General features: G+C 38.9%; 1 protein-coding gene and 1 non-coding gene across 2 annotated transcripts in view; both read left to right on the top strand.

The window, feature by feature from the left end:
• Window positions 1-5377: 5377 nt before the first annotated feature.
• The window catches only part of LOC135107281 (small ribosomal subunit protein eS4-like), a 25555-nt gene continuing 13028 nt past the window's right edge, over window positions 5378-17904 (top strand). Inside the window, exons 1-2 of the mRNA XM_064016952.1 lie at window positions 5378-5439; window positions 17102-17357. Coding sequence (XP_063873022.1) covers window positions 5434-5439; window positions 17102-17357 — 262 coding nt within the window. The 5' untranslated portion in view covers window positions 5378-5433. The remainder of the gene's footprint in view (window positions 5440-17101; window positions 17358-17904) is intronic.
• Window positions 17621-17753, top strand: LOC135107768 (small nucleolar RNA SNORA16B/SNORA16A family). The gene has a single exon (XR_010271986.1). It is a non-coding gene; the product is annotated as a small nucleolar RNA SNORA16B/SNORA16A family (small nucleolar RNA).

Genomic DNA, 17904 nt, shown 5'->3' with positions numbered 1-17904 from the left:
CCTCTCTCTGGCACTCTGGCACACTTTACACATTCCAGCACCACATGTTCCACCATCTCATCCTCTCTCATGTCATACATCTGGCACACTTTCCTGCGGGACTCATCATCTGTAATTCCTTGCGTTCACATCCATACACTGTGCCCTCGCTCGGAAGAGATCACTACCCAGGATTCCATCATGTGCTAGGTCAGGTTAGATTAGGTTAGGTTATGCTAGGTCAGGTTAACGTCCTAGTGGGGGGGGTCAATGGGGGAGCGCGGCCCCACTGGCTAGGTTAGATTAATGTCCAAGCAGGAGGGGTCTAGGGGATAGGATAGGTTAGGAAAATTCGAAATATTAAGGTAAATTTCCTTAGATTATTTGAACGCCCTCATTTCACTTATTTTCCCCCCTCTGATTCCCCACAGGCCCCCAGGCTTGTTTTAGGGGTTGGGGAGGTTGGGGTGGAATGGGGGGGACAGACTTCTTATCAAGAAATATCACATCATAATATATGCACTCATAAAAGCATCTAGAGGAACTCCTTGTCATCAAGAGCATGAGTCCTTGAAAGCACAGTTATAATCAAAGCAGCAAATAAATATTCATGACTCACAGTATCGGCCTATGCCTTTGGCCAAGTAGCAGCAAACACCACAAAAAATCCCCAATTAGTCACGGACTGCCTCCTCTGGGATGTGTTTGATGATCTTGATGGTACAGGTGGCTTGGGATCACTCCTAGCCAGGCCTTTGGATCGGCAACTCCTGTAGAAGGAAAAAAAAAAAAAAAACGAACAGCATCCTCTACACTAATTGTTCTAACATCTGGCATGCCACACTCTCTCCAGAAACTCTTTCACCACCTCAATCGTCCTTTCATTCGCCTTTCTACACAGTCCCAGCAACAACACCATCCACTCCTTTCCTGTCTTCTCCACTCTTTCATTCCTATCATGCCATAACTCATGATCACTTGCATCATCTCATTCCTCTCTCTGGCACTCTGGCACACTTTACACATTCCAGCACCACATGTTCCACCGTCTCATCCTCTCTCATGTCATACATCTGGCACACTTTCCTGCGGGACTCATCATCTGTAACTCCTTGCATTCACATCCATACACTGTGCCCTCGCTCGGAAGAGATCACCACCCAGGATTCCATCATACCACCTTTCATACCTCGGGACCTCTTCTTGTACCATTCCAGGGTCTTCTTTCTTTCTATTTCATTCTTCCATTCATTCAGTCCCACACATTTCACTCCTTTGTCTATCTCATACTTCCATTTTCTCACATCCCATTTAGCTCCCACTCTGCCTCCTCTTGTTACCACCCATTCATGCTCATTTTGATTTCTTCCATTCTCATCGCCCACACAACTTGTAATCCATTCTTGTCTGTCATTCCCATGTACCTCTTCCTCCATTTGCTTCCACTTTCATTCCACAGATACATCTTCCTTGCTACTCTAGCATCATCCATTCTCTCAGGCATAATCTTTTGTGAGTCTTTCCCTAAAGGCGCTCCATCCCATATCACCTCTCAAGGCTTCTACTGCTGTGTACCTTGGTGCACTCAGTGCCATCCTTGCTACTCTATTCTGGCCCACTACTAACTTATGAATTTCATTTTCATTCCATGCAATCACATCCATACCATACATAATACTTAGCACAGCTACACTCTTCCACACTTCTCTCAACACATCATACTCGCTCTCATCCTTGCCGCGCTTCCCAGTCGACCTACCCACTGGTTTACCACACTTATCTTTTCATTCTTTGCCTTTGCACACCCTCTAGGACTCATCCATATCCCTAAGTACTTGTATTCTTGCACCTGTTTCAACTCATTCCCTCCAAGTCTCCATACCACATTACTTTCATCCTTTGACCTATTTACAATGTACTAAGTTTCATATATATATATATATATATATATATATATATATATATATATATATATATATATATATATATATATATATATATATATATATATATATATATATATATATATATATATATATATATATATATATATATATATATATATATATATATATATATATATATATATATATATATATATATATATATATATATATATATATATATATATATATATATATATATATATACACACCACCTCTCCTCTTCTAAACCTCATCTTCTTTTCCTCACTGAAACTCAGTTGTCTGAGACAGCTGACAGTATCCCCTTTTCTGTTCCCTCCTGCTTTCTCTATCCTCATTTTCGATCCAAAGCTGGATGTTGCGTTTATGTGCGCAATGACTAAACCTGCTCTCGTGCCCACGCTCTTGAATCTTCCGAGTTTTCCACCATCTGGTTACGAATACAGAGTCACTCTCAAACTAAATTTATCTGTGCTGTATACCTTTCACCTAACTCCTCTGACTATAAGAAATTCTTTGACTACTTAACTTCCAGAGTGGAGCACATTCTGACCCTCTTCCCTTTTGCAAAGATCTCCATTCTTGGAGACTTCAATGTTCACCACCAGCTTTGGCTTTCCTCTTCCTTTACTGACCATCCTGGTGAACTTGCCTTTAACTTTGCTATTCTCCACGACCTAGAGCAATTGGTGCAACACCCTACTCGTATTCCTGACCGTCTTGGAAATACGCCCAACATTCTTGACCTTTTCCTGACCTCTAATCCTTCTGCTTGTGCTGTCACCCTTTCTTCTCCGTTGGGCTCCTCCGATCACAATCTCATATTTGTATCTTGTCCTATCGCTCCAATCCCTCCTCAGGATCCCCCTAAGCGAAAGTGCCTCTGGCGTTTTGCCTCTGCTGAGGAGGTATTTTGCTGATTTTCCTTGGAATGACTACTGCTTCCGTGTCAGAGACCTGTCTCTGTGTGCTGAGCGCATAACATAGGTGATAGTGTCTGACGTGGAGGCGTACATTCCTCACTCTTTTTCTTGTCCTAAACCTTCTAAACCTTAGTTTAACACAGCTTGTTCTCATGCTATACATGATAGAGAGGTGACCCACAAAAGGTACTTAACCCTTCTGTCACCAGAATCTCATGCACTTTATATTTCTGCCTGGAACCATGCCAAGTCTGTTCTCCAACTAGCCAAAAACTCCTTCATTAATAGAAAGTGTCAAAACTTTTCAAGATCTAACTCCCCGCAATGATTCACAATGATTCGCAATGATGTTTTCCATGCCCTCGCTGGCCTAAACCCTCGGAAGGCTTATGGACCTGATGGGGTCCCTCCTATTGTTCTCCGAAACTGTGCTTCCGTGTTTGCACCTTGCCTAGTCAAACTCTTTCAGCTCTGTCTGTCAACATCTACCTTTCCTTCTTGCTAGGAGTTTGCCTACATTCAGCCTGTTCCTTAAAAGGGTGACCGTTCTAATCCCTCAAACTACTACTTGCTTTAATTTCCTGCCTATCTAAAGTTTTTGAATCTATCCTCAACAGGAAGATTCTTAAACATCTATCACTTCACAACCTTCTATCTGATCGCCAGTATGGGTTCCGTCAAGGCCGCTCTACTGATCTTCTGGCTTTCTTTACTGAGTCTTGGTCATCCTCTTTTAGAGATTTTGGTGAAACTTTTGCTGTTGCCTTGGACATATCAAAAGCTTTTGATAAAGCCTGGCACAAAGCTTTGATTTCTAAACTACCCTCCTACGGCTTCTATCCTTCTGTCTGTAACTTCATCTCAAGTTTCCTTTCTGACCATTCTATTGCTGCTGTGGTAGACGGTCACTGTTTTTCTCCTAAATCTATTAACAGTGGTGTTCCTCAGGGTTCTGTCCTGTCACCCACTCTCTTCTTATTATTCATTAATGATCTTCTAAACCAAACTTCTTGTCCTATCCACTCCTACGCTGATGATACCACCCTGCACTTTTCCACGTCTTTTCATAGACGTCCAACCATTCAGGAGGTAAACATTTCACGCAGGGAAGCCACAGAACGCTTGACTTCTGATCTTTCTAAAATTTCTGATTGGGGCAGAGCAAACTTGGTATTGTTCAGTGCCTCAAAAACTCAATTCCTCCATCAATCAGCTCGACACAACCTTCCACACAGCTATCACCTCTTCTTCAATGATACTCAACTGTCTTCTTCTACTACTATACTGAACATTCTTCGTCCGTCCTTTACTTATAATCTGAACTGGAAACTTCACATCTCATCTCTAGCTAAAACAGCTTCTATGAAGTTAGGTGTTCTGAGACGTCTCTGCCAGTTTTTCTCACCCCCCCCTCCCCAGCTGCTAACTCTGTACAAGGGCCTTATCCGTCCATGTATGGAGTATGCTTCACATGTCTGGTGGGGTTCCACTCACACTGCTCTTCTAGGCAGGGTGGAATCAAAAGCTTTTCGTCTCATCAACTGACTGTCTTCAGCCTCTCTCTCACCGCCGCAATGTTGCATGTCTAGCTGTCTTCTACCGCTATTTTCATGCTAACTGCTCTTCTGATCCTGCTAACTGCATGCTTCTCCTCCCGCGGCCTCGCTGCACAAGACTTTCTTCTTTCTCTCACCCCTGTTCTGTCCACCTCTCTAACGCGAGAGTTAACCAGTATTCTCAACCATTCATCCCTTTCTCTGTAAACTCTGGAACTCCCTGCCTGCTTCTGTATTTCCACCTTCCTATGACTTGAATTCCTTCAAAAGGGAGGTTTCAAGACACTTATTCATCAATTTTTGACTACTGCTTTGACCCGTTTATGAGACTGGCATTTCAATGAGCATTTTTTTTTATTGGATTTTTGTTGCCATTGGCCAGTGTCTTTCCTACATAAAAAAAAAGATATATATATATATATATATATATATATATATATATATATATATATATATATATATATATATATATATATATATATATATATATTTTTTTTTTTTTTTTTTTCTGTGACAAATAGGAACATTCAACAACTCTTTAATATAAACGAATGAAAATTTAATAATTAAAGTAAAGAAAATTCCATGAATTCGTACGGAAGTGAATTTGTGTAATTTGATCTTCGAATGACGATGCACTGATTTTTAACCAATATATCTCTGTCTGAGTTTGCGATGGAGATGCTGCGGCCGCGGATATAACACAAGATTTCTACCTACCCAAGAGAATTAATTCATATACGGTAAACGACTATACGTATATTGAGATTAATGAAAACACCATGGAAAATTATAATGATCCTACTACTATTAGGTATAACTGAAACTATAGTACTTAACTGAAACTAATTAGAAATACTTGAATTATGTATATAAAGAGCTAAAAAAAAGAATATATATATATATATATATATATATATATATATATATATATATATATATATATATATATATATATAAACTTTAAAATGTATTATATTCACTCTCACTCAGCTTCGGTTTGTCACTAGCGCCCTCTGCCTATCCTTCTTTTCTCCCCAGGACGGAGCCATGGCTGTGAGTACTGGGATTAACTTTGGTTTAAACGTCGTTTGTGTATCCATGATGACGCCAAGAATATTCGTTGTACCGAATTGGCTGTTGAAACATTCGTTTTATCTATGTGACATACAATTTATATCATGGGATCTGGGATGAAAACAATATATGTGGATAAAGGCGAGTGTTTACATTGGTTGCCGTCGTGCAGTGTGGCGAGCGTGCGGCTGGGGAAGCTGGCAGCTGCTTGTGGTTATGTCTTCAATTATTAAACTGTGAAAGGATTAGAAAGACATGAAATAGCTTAAATGAACACTAAGCATCACGTGAACCCTGTGTATTTGGTGTTGGAAGACGCATTTGTAGGCTTTTGTGATTGTTGTAGGTAAATTTTTGGAGAGGTGTGGATGTTTTTGACTAGCTGCTCTCCAGCTTGCACTGGTTTGGTGTACTCTGGACTATATAGCAGTTATGGGTTAAAGGAGAAATGGTACATGGGGACAAGCCAGGGATAAGTTCTAATAAATATGCAGGACTGAAACATTCCCAAATGATAATATCCTAGCTTCATCTCACCCCATTTTCATACACTGCTCCAGCAGATAGTAATGGTGATCAAATAAATCTGATAATGAATTACCTAAATGGAACCTGCATTTTTTTAATGAGGTTAAATGCTGTAGGCATTGATAGGTGTGAGTCATGGTTTCATCCTGCATCCCAAAGAACACGAGAAAGGAGACTGGAAAGACTGGTTGGCCTACATTGGGCAGCTCCTGTACTAATCATGAACGTCCCTCGCTTCCTTGCCAACTTTGCTATTAATATTAACACTTGCCATCCCCATTCATATAATCACCAATCCTTGAAATTAGGTCCTAGGGCGTTGGCGCTGACCACATGATTGTTAAGCCTATTCCACTCGTCCACCACATTTTGGGAACCAGTTCCTTATACCAATCTCGGTAAATTTACACAAGTGCGCCCGTCTAACATTTACGGACGAACTGCATTTTTTTTTTTTTTTTTGTAAATTTTGATGTTTGAATGAATAGTAATTTTCTGCCGCAAACCAAGTTTTTTCTTATATAACACACACGCATGTAAACAAGCAGAAATTCACACACAAAATTAATTAACTATAACTAAACCTAACCTAACCTGCCGTAACAGTAAATTTGATCAAATATACTCAGGAATGAACGATTCGCGGCGGTAAAAATACACCACTGTGTTATATGTGACCCAAATACTTCACAGAGAACAATTTATTTATTTCTCTCTCTCTCTCTCTCTCTCTCTCTCTCTCTCTCTCTCTCTCTCTCTCTCTCTCTCTCTCTCTCTCTCTCTCTCCATGTGTTGGCTATATCCAGCACCATTCTTTAGCATTATGTATGAGTTTCATTGCATTACATAAAGTATTTGGGTAAATTTGCAGTTTCACCCAATATCCCCAATCTCTACCCACACCTCCCCAACCCCTCCAGCAAGCTTGGCGGCCTGTGGGGAACCGGGGTTTTTTTTTGGGGGGGGCACATACGAGTGATATATAGACTTTGAGAATATAGGAAAATTTCCCTAGAAGTCAAGGAAATTTCCTAAATGTAGCAAACCAAAAACCAGGGGGCTGTGCCCCCCTTGAACCCCCACCATTTGTATATTCGAACACGACCAGAAAGCTAAGGTAACCAAACCTATCCTATCCTATCCTATCCTATCCTAACCTAACCTTACCTATCCTAACCTAACGTAACGTAACTCCCCCCAAAAATATAAAAAATCTAGGGATATTTCCCTACAAGTGAAAGACATTCCCTAAGTATACAAAGAAATTGACAGTCGCCATAGTTATGTAATACGTGCCTCATACACTCATAGCTAAAATGTAGAGTACCTGTACATTAAATACAGTAAATTTGCAGTTTCACCCAATATCCTTTCAATGACTGTGGAAACAGGATCCCAGCTAAAAACTGAGGTAAATCTTTGAAATTCCGTCCTGACCTTATTATTTGTTTGCAACAAGGTAATGTGGGGTTAGAAATGCTCCTAGCAGTGTGATCTAGACTGTGAGACACTTCATACTTACGTGCGGTTTATTGGGGGAAACTGCAATTATACCAGTAATTGATTTATTATTGATTTCTTGATGAGATATGACAGTGAATGTTATCATACTTTAAATTCAAGAAAACCATATTTATTGTTTCATTATTCAAAATACTGATAAAATGTATCATTTTTAGTGGACTCACTCCATAGTTAGCTAAAAAAAAAAAGTTAAAATATGTAACGGGAAACTAGAAATAAATGTGAAAATATGGAGCTAAGTTGTGAGCATTTAGCTTACAATAACTGGTCTTTAGTCCTTGTAGAAACCAGTAGAAAATTTTTCTAAATTAAAATGTAACAGGAAACTAGAAATAAATTGGAAAACATTGAGCCTAGTTGTGAGCATTTAGCTTATAATAACTGGTCTGTGGAGTGTGTATCACCAAATCACTTGGATACTGTTAGCATAAATACTTAAGATTAATGTTTTGTTGCATGTGCGCATGGTACATCAAGACATCATGAAAGGGATTTTCTAGAGAACTACATTCTTTTTATTCTTGGAGGAACATTTAGACGTTGGCCAAGATCCGTTAGCAACTGCCCCATCACACAGTTTCTCTTAAATATATTAGTTCTTTTTACTTTTTATTGAAATTCAAGTATTAAGTATGGATTATTTAGCTCATCAAACCATGCTGTGCTACGAATGATTTAGGTTTTAAGATAACAAGTAGTCTGGGTTGTACATAAATATCACATTTAACATCATAGCTTTGCAGTATTGTCATTTAGATTGAGCACCCAGAGTGCATATTGGTAAGGTCAGGTGACTTGGGTCAGAGATAGGGGTGTCTCAGCCTCTTGAGGGACACTCCCACGATGGAAGCCACTCCAGAGTGCTCATGTGTTCTTCACAGCTGGGAGAATTTATTTACAACAAGTATTTTTAGAAGTAGGGCCAATAGAGGTCCTATCATTGCATACTCCATAGCAATAGCTTGAACAGCCATTGGCATAAATGGGGGTGAGTGAGACGGTGTGACTAATCTGCTCTGCCCCAAATCACGATTACGTGCAACAATTACCATGAACAAATAAATTATAGGAAAATTATTCACACCATATCATACAATACCGAGAGAGAGAGAGAGAGAGAGAGAGAGAGAGAGAGAGAGAGAGAGAGAGAGAGAGAGAGAGAGAGCCTGTCCTTTCCACCAAGGTGTTAAACTGATAATTGGTCCGGTAGAGAAGAGACAGCAGCGAATTTCCCTCCAGGGAATGCCTGGCCAATGGCCAAACATTCTTTCAGGAGTAAAAACACTATAGGAGTGTATACCCTACATGAAAACAGCCAATGACCACTGTCAACTGGTCCCATTGTGAATGCCCCATTTTTTGAGGCTATCATTAATGATTGATGACTATGGAACAGGTACAGATGGCTCCCTACTTGATGAAGCAGCTTTCTTACCCTTATTTTTAGCTAAAGCAACTTGTCAACTTATGGGATTTCATTAAGTAAATATCATTGGCCAGAAGTTGTGACATAAATTAAGCCACACCTCCTTTCTCATTCCTACTCCATATTTGTCTCCCCATCCTCTCTCCCTCCTTGTTTTTGTTTTTATATTTCTCATACTCTCGCTGCAACTCCCCCACATTCTCTCTCTCTCTCTCTCTCTCTCTCTCTCTCTCTCTCTCTCTCTCTCTCTCTCTCTCTCTCTCTCTCTCTCTCTCTCTCTCTCTCAATATTTACACACGCTCACATACATACAGTGTTCCCCCACCTACTCATGGTTCAGCATTTGCAGGCTTGCGTATTTGCAGATTTTAGAGAGAGAGAGAGAGAGAGAGAGAGAGAGAGAGAGCTCTAAAGTAATATCTTAATTTGGGGTGGCAAGCCACCCCAAGGGGCCACATTAGTTTAACCTAATCTCAACCTTAAATCATGAAATGATAAGCAAGGCAGGCTTCACTGAACTCAATGTGGCACACTCCGAAGAACACACAGGTGGCAAACTACTGGAGCAATCAGCTGACAACCTTCTTCCTCTTCTTGTGACCACAACTTACTGACCCTTAGAGAAAATAACCAACATGCTGGTGGTCAAGATTTTGCAGAATATTCTGTCAAGTTTCCCATAAAATGTTGCCAATTTTCAATCTTGTTACAAAATTCTTAAGAAACACTCATGTGACCACACTTATTTTCTCTTGAGGTGGATAAGTTGTGGTAACAAGGAAGGTCAGCAGATTGCTCCAGTAGTTTGCCATCTGTGTGTGTTCTGCTGAGTCTGCCACAATGAGTTCAGTGGAGCCTTTCCTTTTAATAAGCATGGGACATATTTTATGGTTTAAACTATAAACATAGGTATTTTGAGCTCTGTAGGGGTTGTGGCCAGGATTTGCAGAATTTTGCTATTTGTGGGAGGCTTGTAATGTAAGCCCTGTGAATAGCGGGGAGGGAATAATACATATATATATATATATATATATATATATATATATATATATATATATATATATATATATATATATATATATATATATATATACATATATATATATATATATATATATATATATATATATATATATATATATATATATATATATATATATATATATATATATATATATATATATATATATATATATATATATATATATATATATATATATATATATATATATATATATATATATATATATATATATATATATATATATATATATATATAAACTCCATAAACCAAACTATACGGGGTGAGGTGGCCAAGTTTTTTTCTCTCTCTCTCTCTCTCTCTCTCTCTCTCTCTCTCTCTCTCTCTCTCTCTCTCTCTCTCTCTCTCTCTCTCTCTCTCTCTCTCTCTCTCTGTAGGAGGGACACTGACCAAGGGCAACAAAAATCCAATAAAAAAAATGCCCACTGAAATGCCAGTCCCATAAAAAGGGTCCAAAGTGGTAGTCAGAAATTGAAGGATAAGTGTCTTGAAACCTCCCTCTTGAAGGAATTCAAGTCATAGGAAGGTGGAAATACAGAAGCAGGCAGGGAGTTCCAGAGTTTACCAGAGAAAGGGATGAGTGATTGAGAATACTGGTTAACTCTTGCGTTAGAGAGGTGAACAGAATAGGGGTGAGAGAAAGAAGAAAGTCTTGTGCAGCGAGGCTGTGGGAGGAGGGGAGGCATGCAGTTAGCAAGATCAGAAGAGCAGTTAGCATGAAAATAGCGTTAGAAGACGGCTAGAGATGCAACATTGTGGTGATGAGAGAGAGGCTGAAGACAGTCAGTTAGAGGAGAGGAGTTAATGAGATGAAAAGCTTTTGATTCCACCCTGTCTAGAAGAGCAGTATGAGTGGAACCCCACCAGACATGTGAAGCATACTCCATACATGGACAGATAAGGCCCTTGTACAGAGTTAGCAGCTGGGGGGGTGAGAAAAACTGGCAGAGACGTCTCAGAACGCCTAACTTCATAGAAGTTGTTTTAGCTAGAGATGAGAAGTTTCCAGTTCAGATTATAAGTAAAGGACAGACCGAGGATGTTCAGTGTAGAAGAGGGGGGCAGTTGAGTGTCATTGAAGATGAGGGGATAGTTGTCTGGAAGGTTGTTTCGAGTTGATAGATGGAGGAATTGAGTTTTATCTGAAAGTTCGGTTTATCTGACAGTAGGGTACATTTTTTTGGCTGTTTCTATGTTTGTTTGGCTGTTTTTGGCTGTTTCTATGTACATAAAAATGTACATTTATAGTTATTTTACATCATATTTGTTAGCATATTATAGGCCCCAAGATAGATATTTAAAGCATATTTTGTTATTACACACTGTACACAACACACTATCTGGTCACTTAGAGTTCGCTTAACATTACGCAACTACACACTTAGTGTTTACTTAGAGCTCACTAAACTGTACACAACACGCTGATCATGTAAGAGCTAACATAACATTATGCACTGTACTATTTGTGTACTTCCGCTTGTCACTCAGAGTTAAAGATGTTGGCTTGTGGCTCTGGTGTGATTAGTGATGGAGTGGAGCTGGGCAGACTGGCTGAGGAGCATGATAAGGCTGTTCAGGCTATCCAATATTCCACTTATTTGGGTTTGGTTTAGGGAGGTTTTACTGTATACAATAAAAAAATTGTGTGTGTGTGTGTGTGTTTATATATATATATATATATATATATATATATATATATATATATATATATATATATATATATATATATATATATATATATATATATATATATATATGTGTGTGTGTGTGTGTGTGTGTGTGTGTATATTCACACACACACACACACACACTGTGTATTTTAGCATATAAGACAGCACTTGAATCATCCTAAAAAAAGACAAAAAAAAAGTGGGTTGTCCTATGTGTCAGATACAAAAACAATGACCTTAAAATTTTACGCAAAATACCATTGTAAATAAACAACAACCTTAAATTATGACTTTTGGGGAAGCTCAACATATTAAAATAGGAATCAGTTTTGAGAAAAATGCTGAAACATATTCCTGTTGAAAAGCACGTAAACAAAATTTAATGTACACCTACAACCCTCTGCTGGCATTGTATATGAATGGAGAATGCAGGAGGCTGTGCGAATATTCCCCAGTTTTTGATAAACCTGAAGGAACTATATAACGATCTTCAAGGCATGGAACCCCAAGCTAAGCAGCAATTTTCTTCATTGTACTGGTATATCACTATCTCAGTTGTCTGGTGCTTACTAAGACATGAACTTTACCACAGATGGTTTGGTAGCTTGGATGTTGTGTTATAACACTGATATCAGCTAAAACCATTAAATTCAGACAAATTTTGGGGTCATCTTATCTGCATATATATATATATATATATATATATATATATATATATATATATATATATATATATATATATATATATATATATATATATATATATAATATTTATATTTATTTATTTATTTATTTATACTGTCAAGTTGTATATGGTGCAGTTAATTGGTTCTGAGCAACAGCCACACCATAGGAAACCACGTCATAAGAATAACTAAACCTATAGAGAAAATACAGTTTGGTTCTGGCCTTCACCATCTTGCCCCACCCACTTTTTTTAGCCCAAGTGCACCAGTAGGCATTATCTGCCTTTTGATGTTGTCCAGTTTGCCTCCATTTTATCTACTCAGCTACTGCCAACACCAACTTTTTCACTTGGTACGTATGGGGAAAATACAATTTGGTACTGGCTAACCACCATTTTATCCCACCTGTGCTCACATACAGGGAAAATTAATTGTTTCCTGTCTATCACTATTTTCCCCACCTGCACATGCACATGTATGGAGAAAGTACTTTTTTTTTTTTCTGCACCTGGACACACATCACCCACCATTTTGCTACAACCACACCCACATTTCTACATTCTACAAGGACATGCAATTAAAAAGCACTTGATGTGTGAATTAAATACACAAACACAAAATGATAGATAATAACAGGCTTTAGTGTACTGTACCTTACTCAAAAGTCCATAAAGTAGATTTAGGGATTCCGAGGCTAACAGCTGCTTATTGGCTGCTATTCTCCATTTCTGCTTCTTGAAGGAAGCCCTTGAAGTCTCCTTCCGATATCTCTGGCAAGTTTTCATCACTGTCTTCATAAGATGGACCAGGCTGTGGTTCTGACTCAGGTGATGGAGGTGATTGTATTGCTGTGGCAGACATATAGCATGTGATCAACTGCTGTCGTTGCTCATTGAACCTTCTGTTATGGAGTTCCTTGTAGGGTGCTGCTGCCTTTTCAGTAGCACTCACAAATTCACTACACCCTCCCAGGTTTTCATCCCATTCCTGGGCTTGTTCCTTGAGCAAGTCTATAGTCACTTGCCATGGTACTTGTAGCCAGTAACAGGAGCCATGGTGAATAAGTCTGATCTTACTGCAGACATGCCATTGGAGATCTCCCAATATTTATAATAACTTGGCATGTAGTAATCAATCTTCTATAAGGGCCTGGGCCTGTACTAATAGATTCCTAGGAGTACTTTTAGGAGCACTCCTAGGAGTACTTGTAGGAGCATTCCTAGAAGTGCTTAGAAGTGCTTTTATCCTTGACTGTGCTCCTAGAAGTTGCTCCAAAAAGTAACTTACTTTCAAAGTAAAAGTTACTCCTAGGTGTAAAAATGACACTAAAGTAGCAGCTTTTTGAAATGTAGTAGCATTATTTTGAATCAAATATAACAAGATGACCCTCTTTTGGTGGTAGTTTGTTTGTGAATTAATGTTGAATATATCTAAGTAATTCTAGAGCATTATTAAAAGAGATACGTAATTTCTGGACATGTAAACAAACTGCTGCTTTCCCTTCCGGGTGCTTCCGCTTGTCGCTTGTCCCCAAGATGGATTTAGAGGACGGCTGCCGGTTCAAGAGTGAAAGAAATTAGTGCAGCTGTGAAACCTTATTCCTTGTAGACTTCACAGATGAAAGGAAAAATATAACGAAGGATAAAAATAATCTGGGAGTGACCCTCTCTCTCTCTCTCTCTCTCTCTCTCTCTCTCTCTCTCTCTCTCTCTCTCTCTCTCTCTCTCTCTCTCTCTCTCTCTCTCTCTCTCTCTCTCTCTCTCTCTCTGAGTTAAGAGAGAAGTTTGTTTTTGTCAATGAAGGCAGAATATATGAGACAGTAATTCAGTCTTTGAAATAAGTTAAATGTGATCTTGTTAAAGAACCTCACTGTAAACAAACAAGGTTTGATGCTCAGGAGTAATCCTGAGCCTCCTGTGGCTCTCTCTATGACCCACAACGTCATCGCTACTGCACAACTTCATTTTCCTAGTAACTTTTCCTACCAGCAAGATGTCTAAGTGTTATTATCACCTTAATTTTGGCATTGAGTGGGTTGCTCCTCTTTTTGTCACTCTTTGAGGCTTCCCTCACTTGATCTGTGACAAAGAGAATGCATGCATGGTCTAAAGAATATTTTTTGATGAGTTGTGTTACTAAGTTCATTCAGTACATCCTTTCTGGATAAAAAGAAATTCTAAGCTGGAGATGTTGTGGAGCAGCCATCTTAGCAGTGGGAGCTTCGGTCATTACTCACTAAGACATGGTGGACAGTTGTCTGAGAACGGATTAATCTATTTTACATTGATTTCTATGGGAAAATAGTTTTGGTTTTTTAACATTTCGGATTTCAAACGACATTCAGGAATGAATTAAGTTAAAAAACTGAGGTTCCACTGTATACATACACAAACACACACGTTTATGCATGTATATATGTATATTCCGCCTTTGTTGACAACGAACTTCACTAAGTCTGTAAAAGACCCTCCAAGGTACTTTTATCTTTCGCCCACTTTGAGAGCACTTCTAGGAGCAAACTTGCAACTTGAGAATTAGGAGCAACTTTGAAATTAATCTTTACTTTGAGAGTAACTTTTAGCTTTCAAAGTATTTATTTGGGCCCTGATGTCTTGTGGTGCTGTAGAGCTTCTAATCCCAGTGATACTCCCGGCCTTCACACCCACCAGTACTACTCAAAATACAGTCGTACCTCGGTACTCGACCGTCTCTATACTCGACCAAATCGGTGCTCGACCAAAAAATTCGAGTAGAAAATGCATTGGACCTCGAACAGATTTTCGGTACTCGACTAGCCGAGTCGACCCGAACGCGCTCCTCGGCCCTTCTTGGCCCTTCTCGGCCAGCGGGTAAGCGTCAGTTCGACTCAGACCGCCAGCGGAGTAAGACGTACGCAGTTTGTTCGAGTATTTCTTCCCAGATTTAAACTTTTTCGTGTTGCTCTAGCCCTTAATAATGGGTCCAAAGAAAGACAGGGATAAGGGGAAGGCAAAGAGGAAAACAGAAACAAAATGGTTTATAATGCTTTATTTATCTTTATCATGTACTGCTTGTGCACATTTACGTTTTATTGTTGTTTAGATACACGTTCTTATAATATTTTAGGTATTTTTCTTAATGGTAAGAACGGATTAAAATACTTTCCATTATTTCTTATGGGAAAATTGGTTTCGGTGTTCGAACAAATCGGTGCTCGACCACCACCTCAGAACGGATTATGGTCGAGTACCGAGGTACGTCTGTACTAAAATTACTGTATATTTCGTCAGATGAGAGAGCCCCCAAATTTGTCAGAATTTAATGGTTTTTAGCGGATATTGATGGTATAACACGATACCCAAATCATCAAACAATCTGTAGTGAAGTTTAGGTCTGTCAGTGAGCACCAGACAACTGAGACAGTGCAATGAATAAAATACCTTGAATACATTACCAGTAATAAAATATGAGTACCATCATCTTCAAGCACAAAACTAAACTTAAAATAAAATTTCCACCAGTTGTTTTTGTGGATTTTCATGATAAAGAATAGATGGACAAAGATGGTGTAAAATTATGTTTGGTACGATCAGTTTTTCCAAAACAAACACATCCTTACCTTGCGCCGCCTGCGTGTGTTGGGCTGTCAGCTGTAATCTTCTATACATCCTGTTTCTTTTGATTAGATACACTGACGTTCTTCTTTTTTCTCTCCAGTATAGGGAGGAAGTCCATTGCGATCTGGAGAGATTCATCCTAACCCCAGTTTGCTTTCCTTTACTGCTTAGTTTGGGGGTTCCATGCCTTGAAGGCCTTTACTTAGCTCCTCCTTCAGCTTTGGGAAAAACTGAGGAATATTCACACAGCCTCCTGCTTTATCCATTCGCATACAATGCCAGTAGAGGTTTATAGTTGTACTACATTAAATTTTAACACATTTTTCAGTGGGAATACATTTCAGGGTATTTTCTCAAAATGGATTCATATTTTACTTTTGTATAACTACCCCAAAAGTTGTAATATAAGATTGTTATTTATTTACAATGGTATTTTGTGTAAAATTTTAGGGTCAATGTTTATATCTGGCTGTATGATGCCCCCGTCTCCCCAAACTTTTTTTTTTTTTACTGAAAATATTTGAAATAATGAGATATAACATAGAAACTAGTGTCACCGGGCAATCAAGGCTGGCTGAAACTGAACATCATATTTGTATGTTTATCATGAGTGTTCTTTCAGGGTTCAATTTCCAGTGACAACCTCTCATGGCCAAGTTATCCTACTTTCAGGTCAATTTCTTAGTGTTTCCATGATGTTCTAAAGTTGGAGACAACATTGGTGAACAGCATTTACCAAAAATTTCAAAATGGGGCATTAATCTATGATTTCCATAAGCGAGGTTTGGCCTCGTGGCAATTCAGAGATCAGTCCCTGAGAGAATGGAAATGAGGGATTACAGGAGAAACTGAGACAAGAAATTGATCTAAGACTATTTGAAATAATTGGATATCAAGTTGTAACAACAGGAATTTTATTGCTCATGCACCCTAAATCATGTATGTGTGTTAGTCACATTGAGTTCATAATGGAATGCATGGCTGACATGATTTGTCTGTTGCCTTCTTTATAAGTTCAGTTGATAATCATTAAGGAAGGTAAAGGTAAAGTCAGCAACTTAAGCAGCAAGTGCTTAGACATTAAGCAGCTCTGTATATGCAGTAAATAACTCATGGAAAGAAACTTAGCTGATGAGATTTACAATTTTTCACATCCTTTCTTTCTGCAGCGAGGACCAAAGCATCATCTGAAGCGCCTGGTGGCCCCCAAGTCATGGATGTTGGATAAGCTTGGGGGAGTTTATGCTCCTCGTCCCTCCACTGGCCCACACAGGCTGAGGGAGTGCCTGCCATTGGTCATCCTCCTCCGTAACCGCCTGAAGTATGCTCTCACCAACACGGAGGTGATGAAGATCACCATGCAGAGGCTTATCAGGGTGGATGGCAAGATCCGCACTGACCGCAACTTCCCTACTGGCTTCATGGGTGGGTACAGCTACTTGCTATTGAGCATGAGTCTGTAGAATAAGGAGTAGTAGAGGAAGGAGATAGGTGGGAATCAAAGGAGGAATGGAAAGAGGAAGAGGACAAGCCATAGTGATGTCAGAGATAGAGCAATCCAGTGACAGTTTAGAAGAGGGTGATGAATTGTGGTCAGTCTAGGAACATAGATAAAAGATAATCTCTTGCAATTGTTTGGCAGCCAAGTGAACATATCTTTGTTCCTTGATGAGTTAAACCTTGGAATGAGCTGCTCTGCATCGAAGCTATGTCAGGTCAGTGCCTGATGTAGTCATAACAAGAGCAAGACTAAACCTCCACCATTACGGTCGCTGACAGGACTCAATTGACTGACCAGCATTACCCAAGGTGGAAACATTGATATGAAATTCCTATCATGTTTAAAAGAGTTTGGCCATTCAGATTAGAATAACTATAGTAATTCCAGTATAATTGTGTGTGTGTGTAATGCATATATATATATATATATATATATATATATATATATATATATATATATATATATATATAT

This window comes from Scylla paramamosain, chromosome 15 (assembly GCF_035594125.1).
Source record: "Scylla paramamosain isolate STU-SP2022 chromosome 15, ASM3559412v1, whole genome shotgun sequence".
Taxonomy (NCBI): domain Eukaryota; kingdom Metazoa; phylum Arthropoda; class Malacostraca; order Decapoda; family Portunidae; genus Scylla; species Scylla paramamosain.
This window is presented reverse-complemented; position numbering and strand designations above follow the sequence as displayed.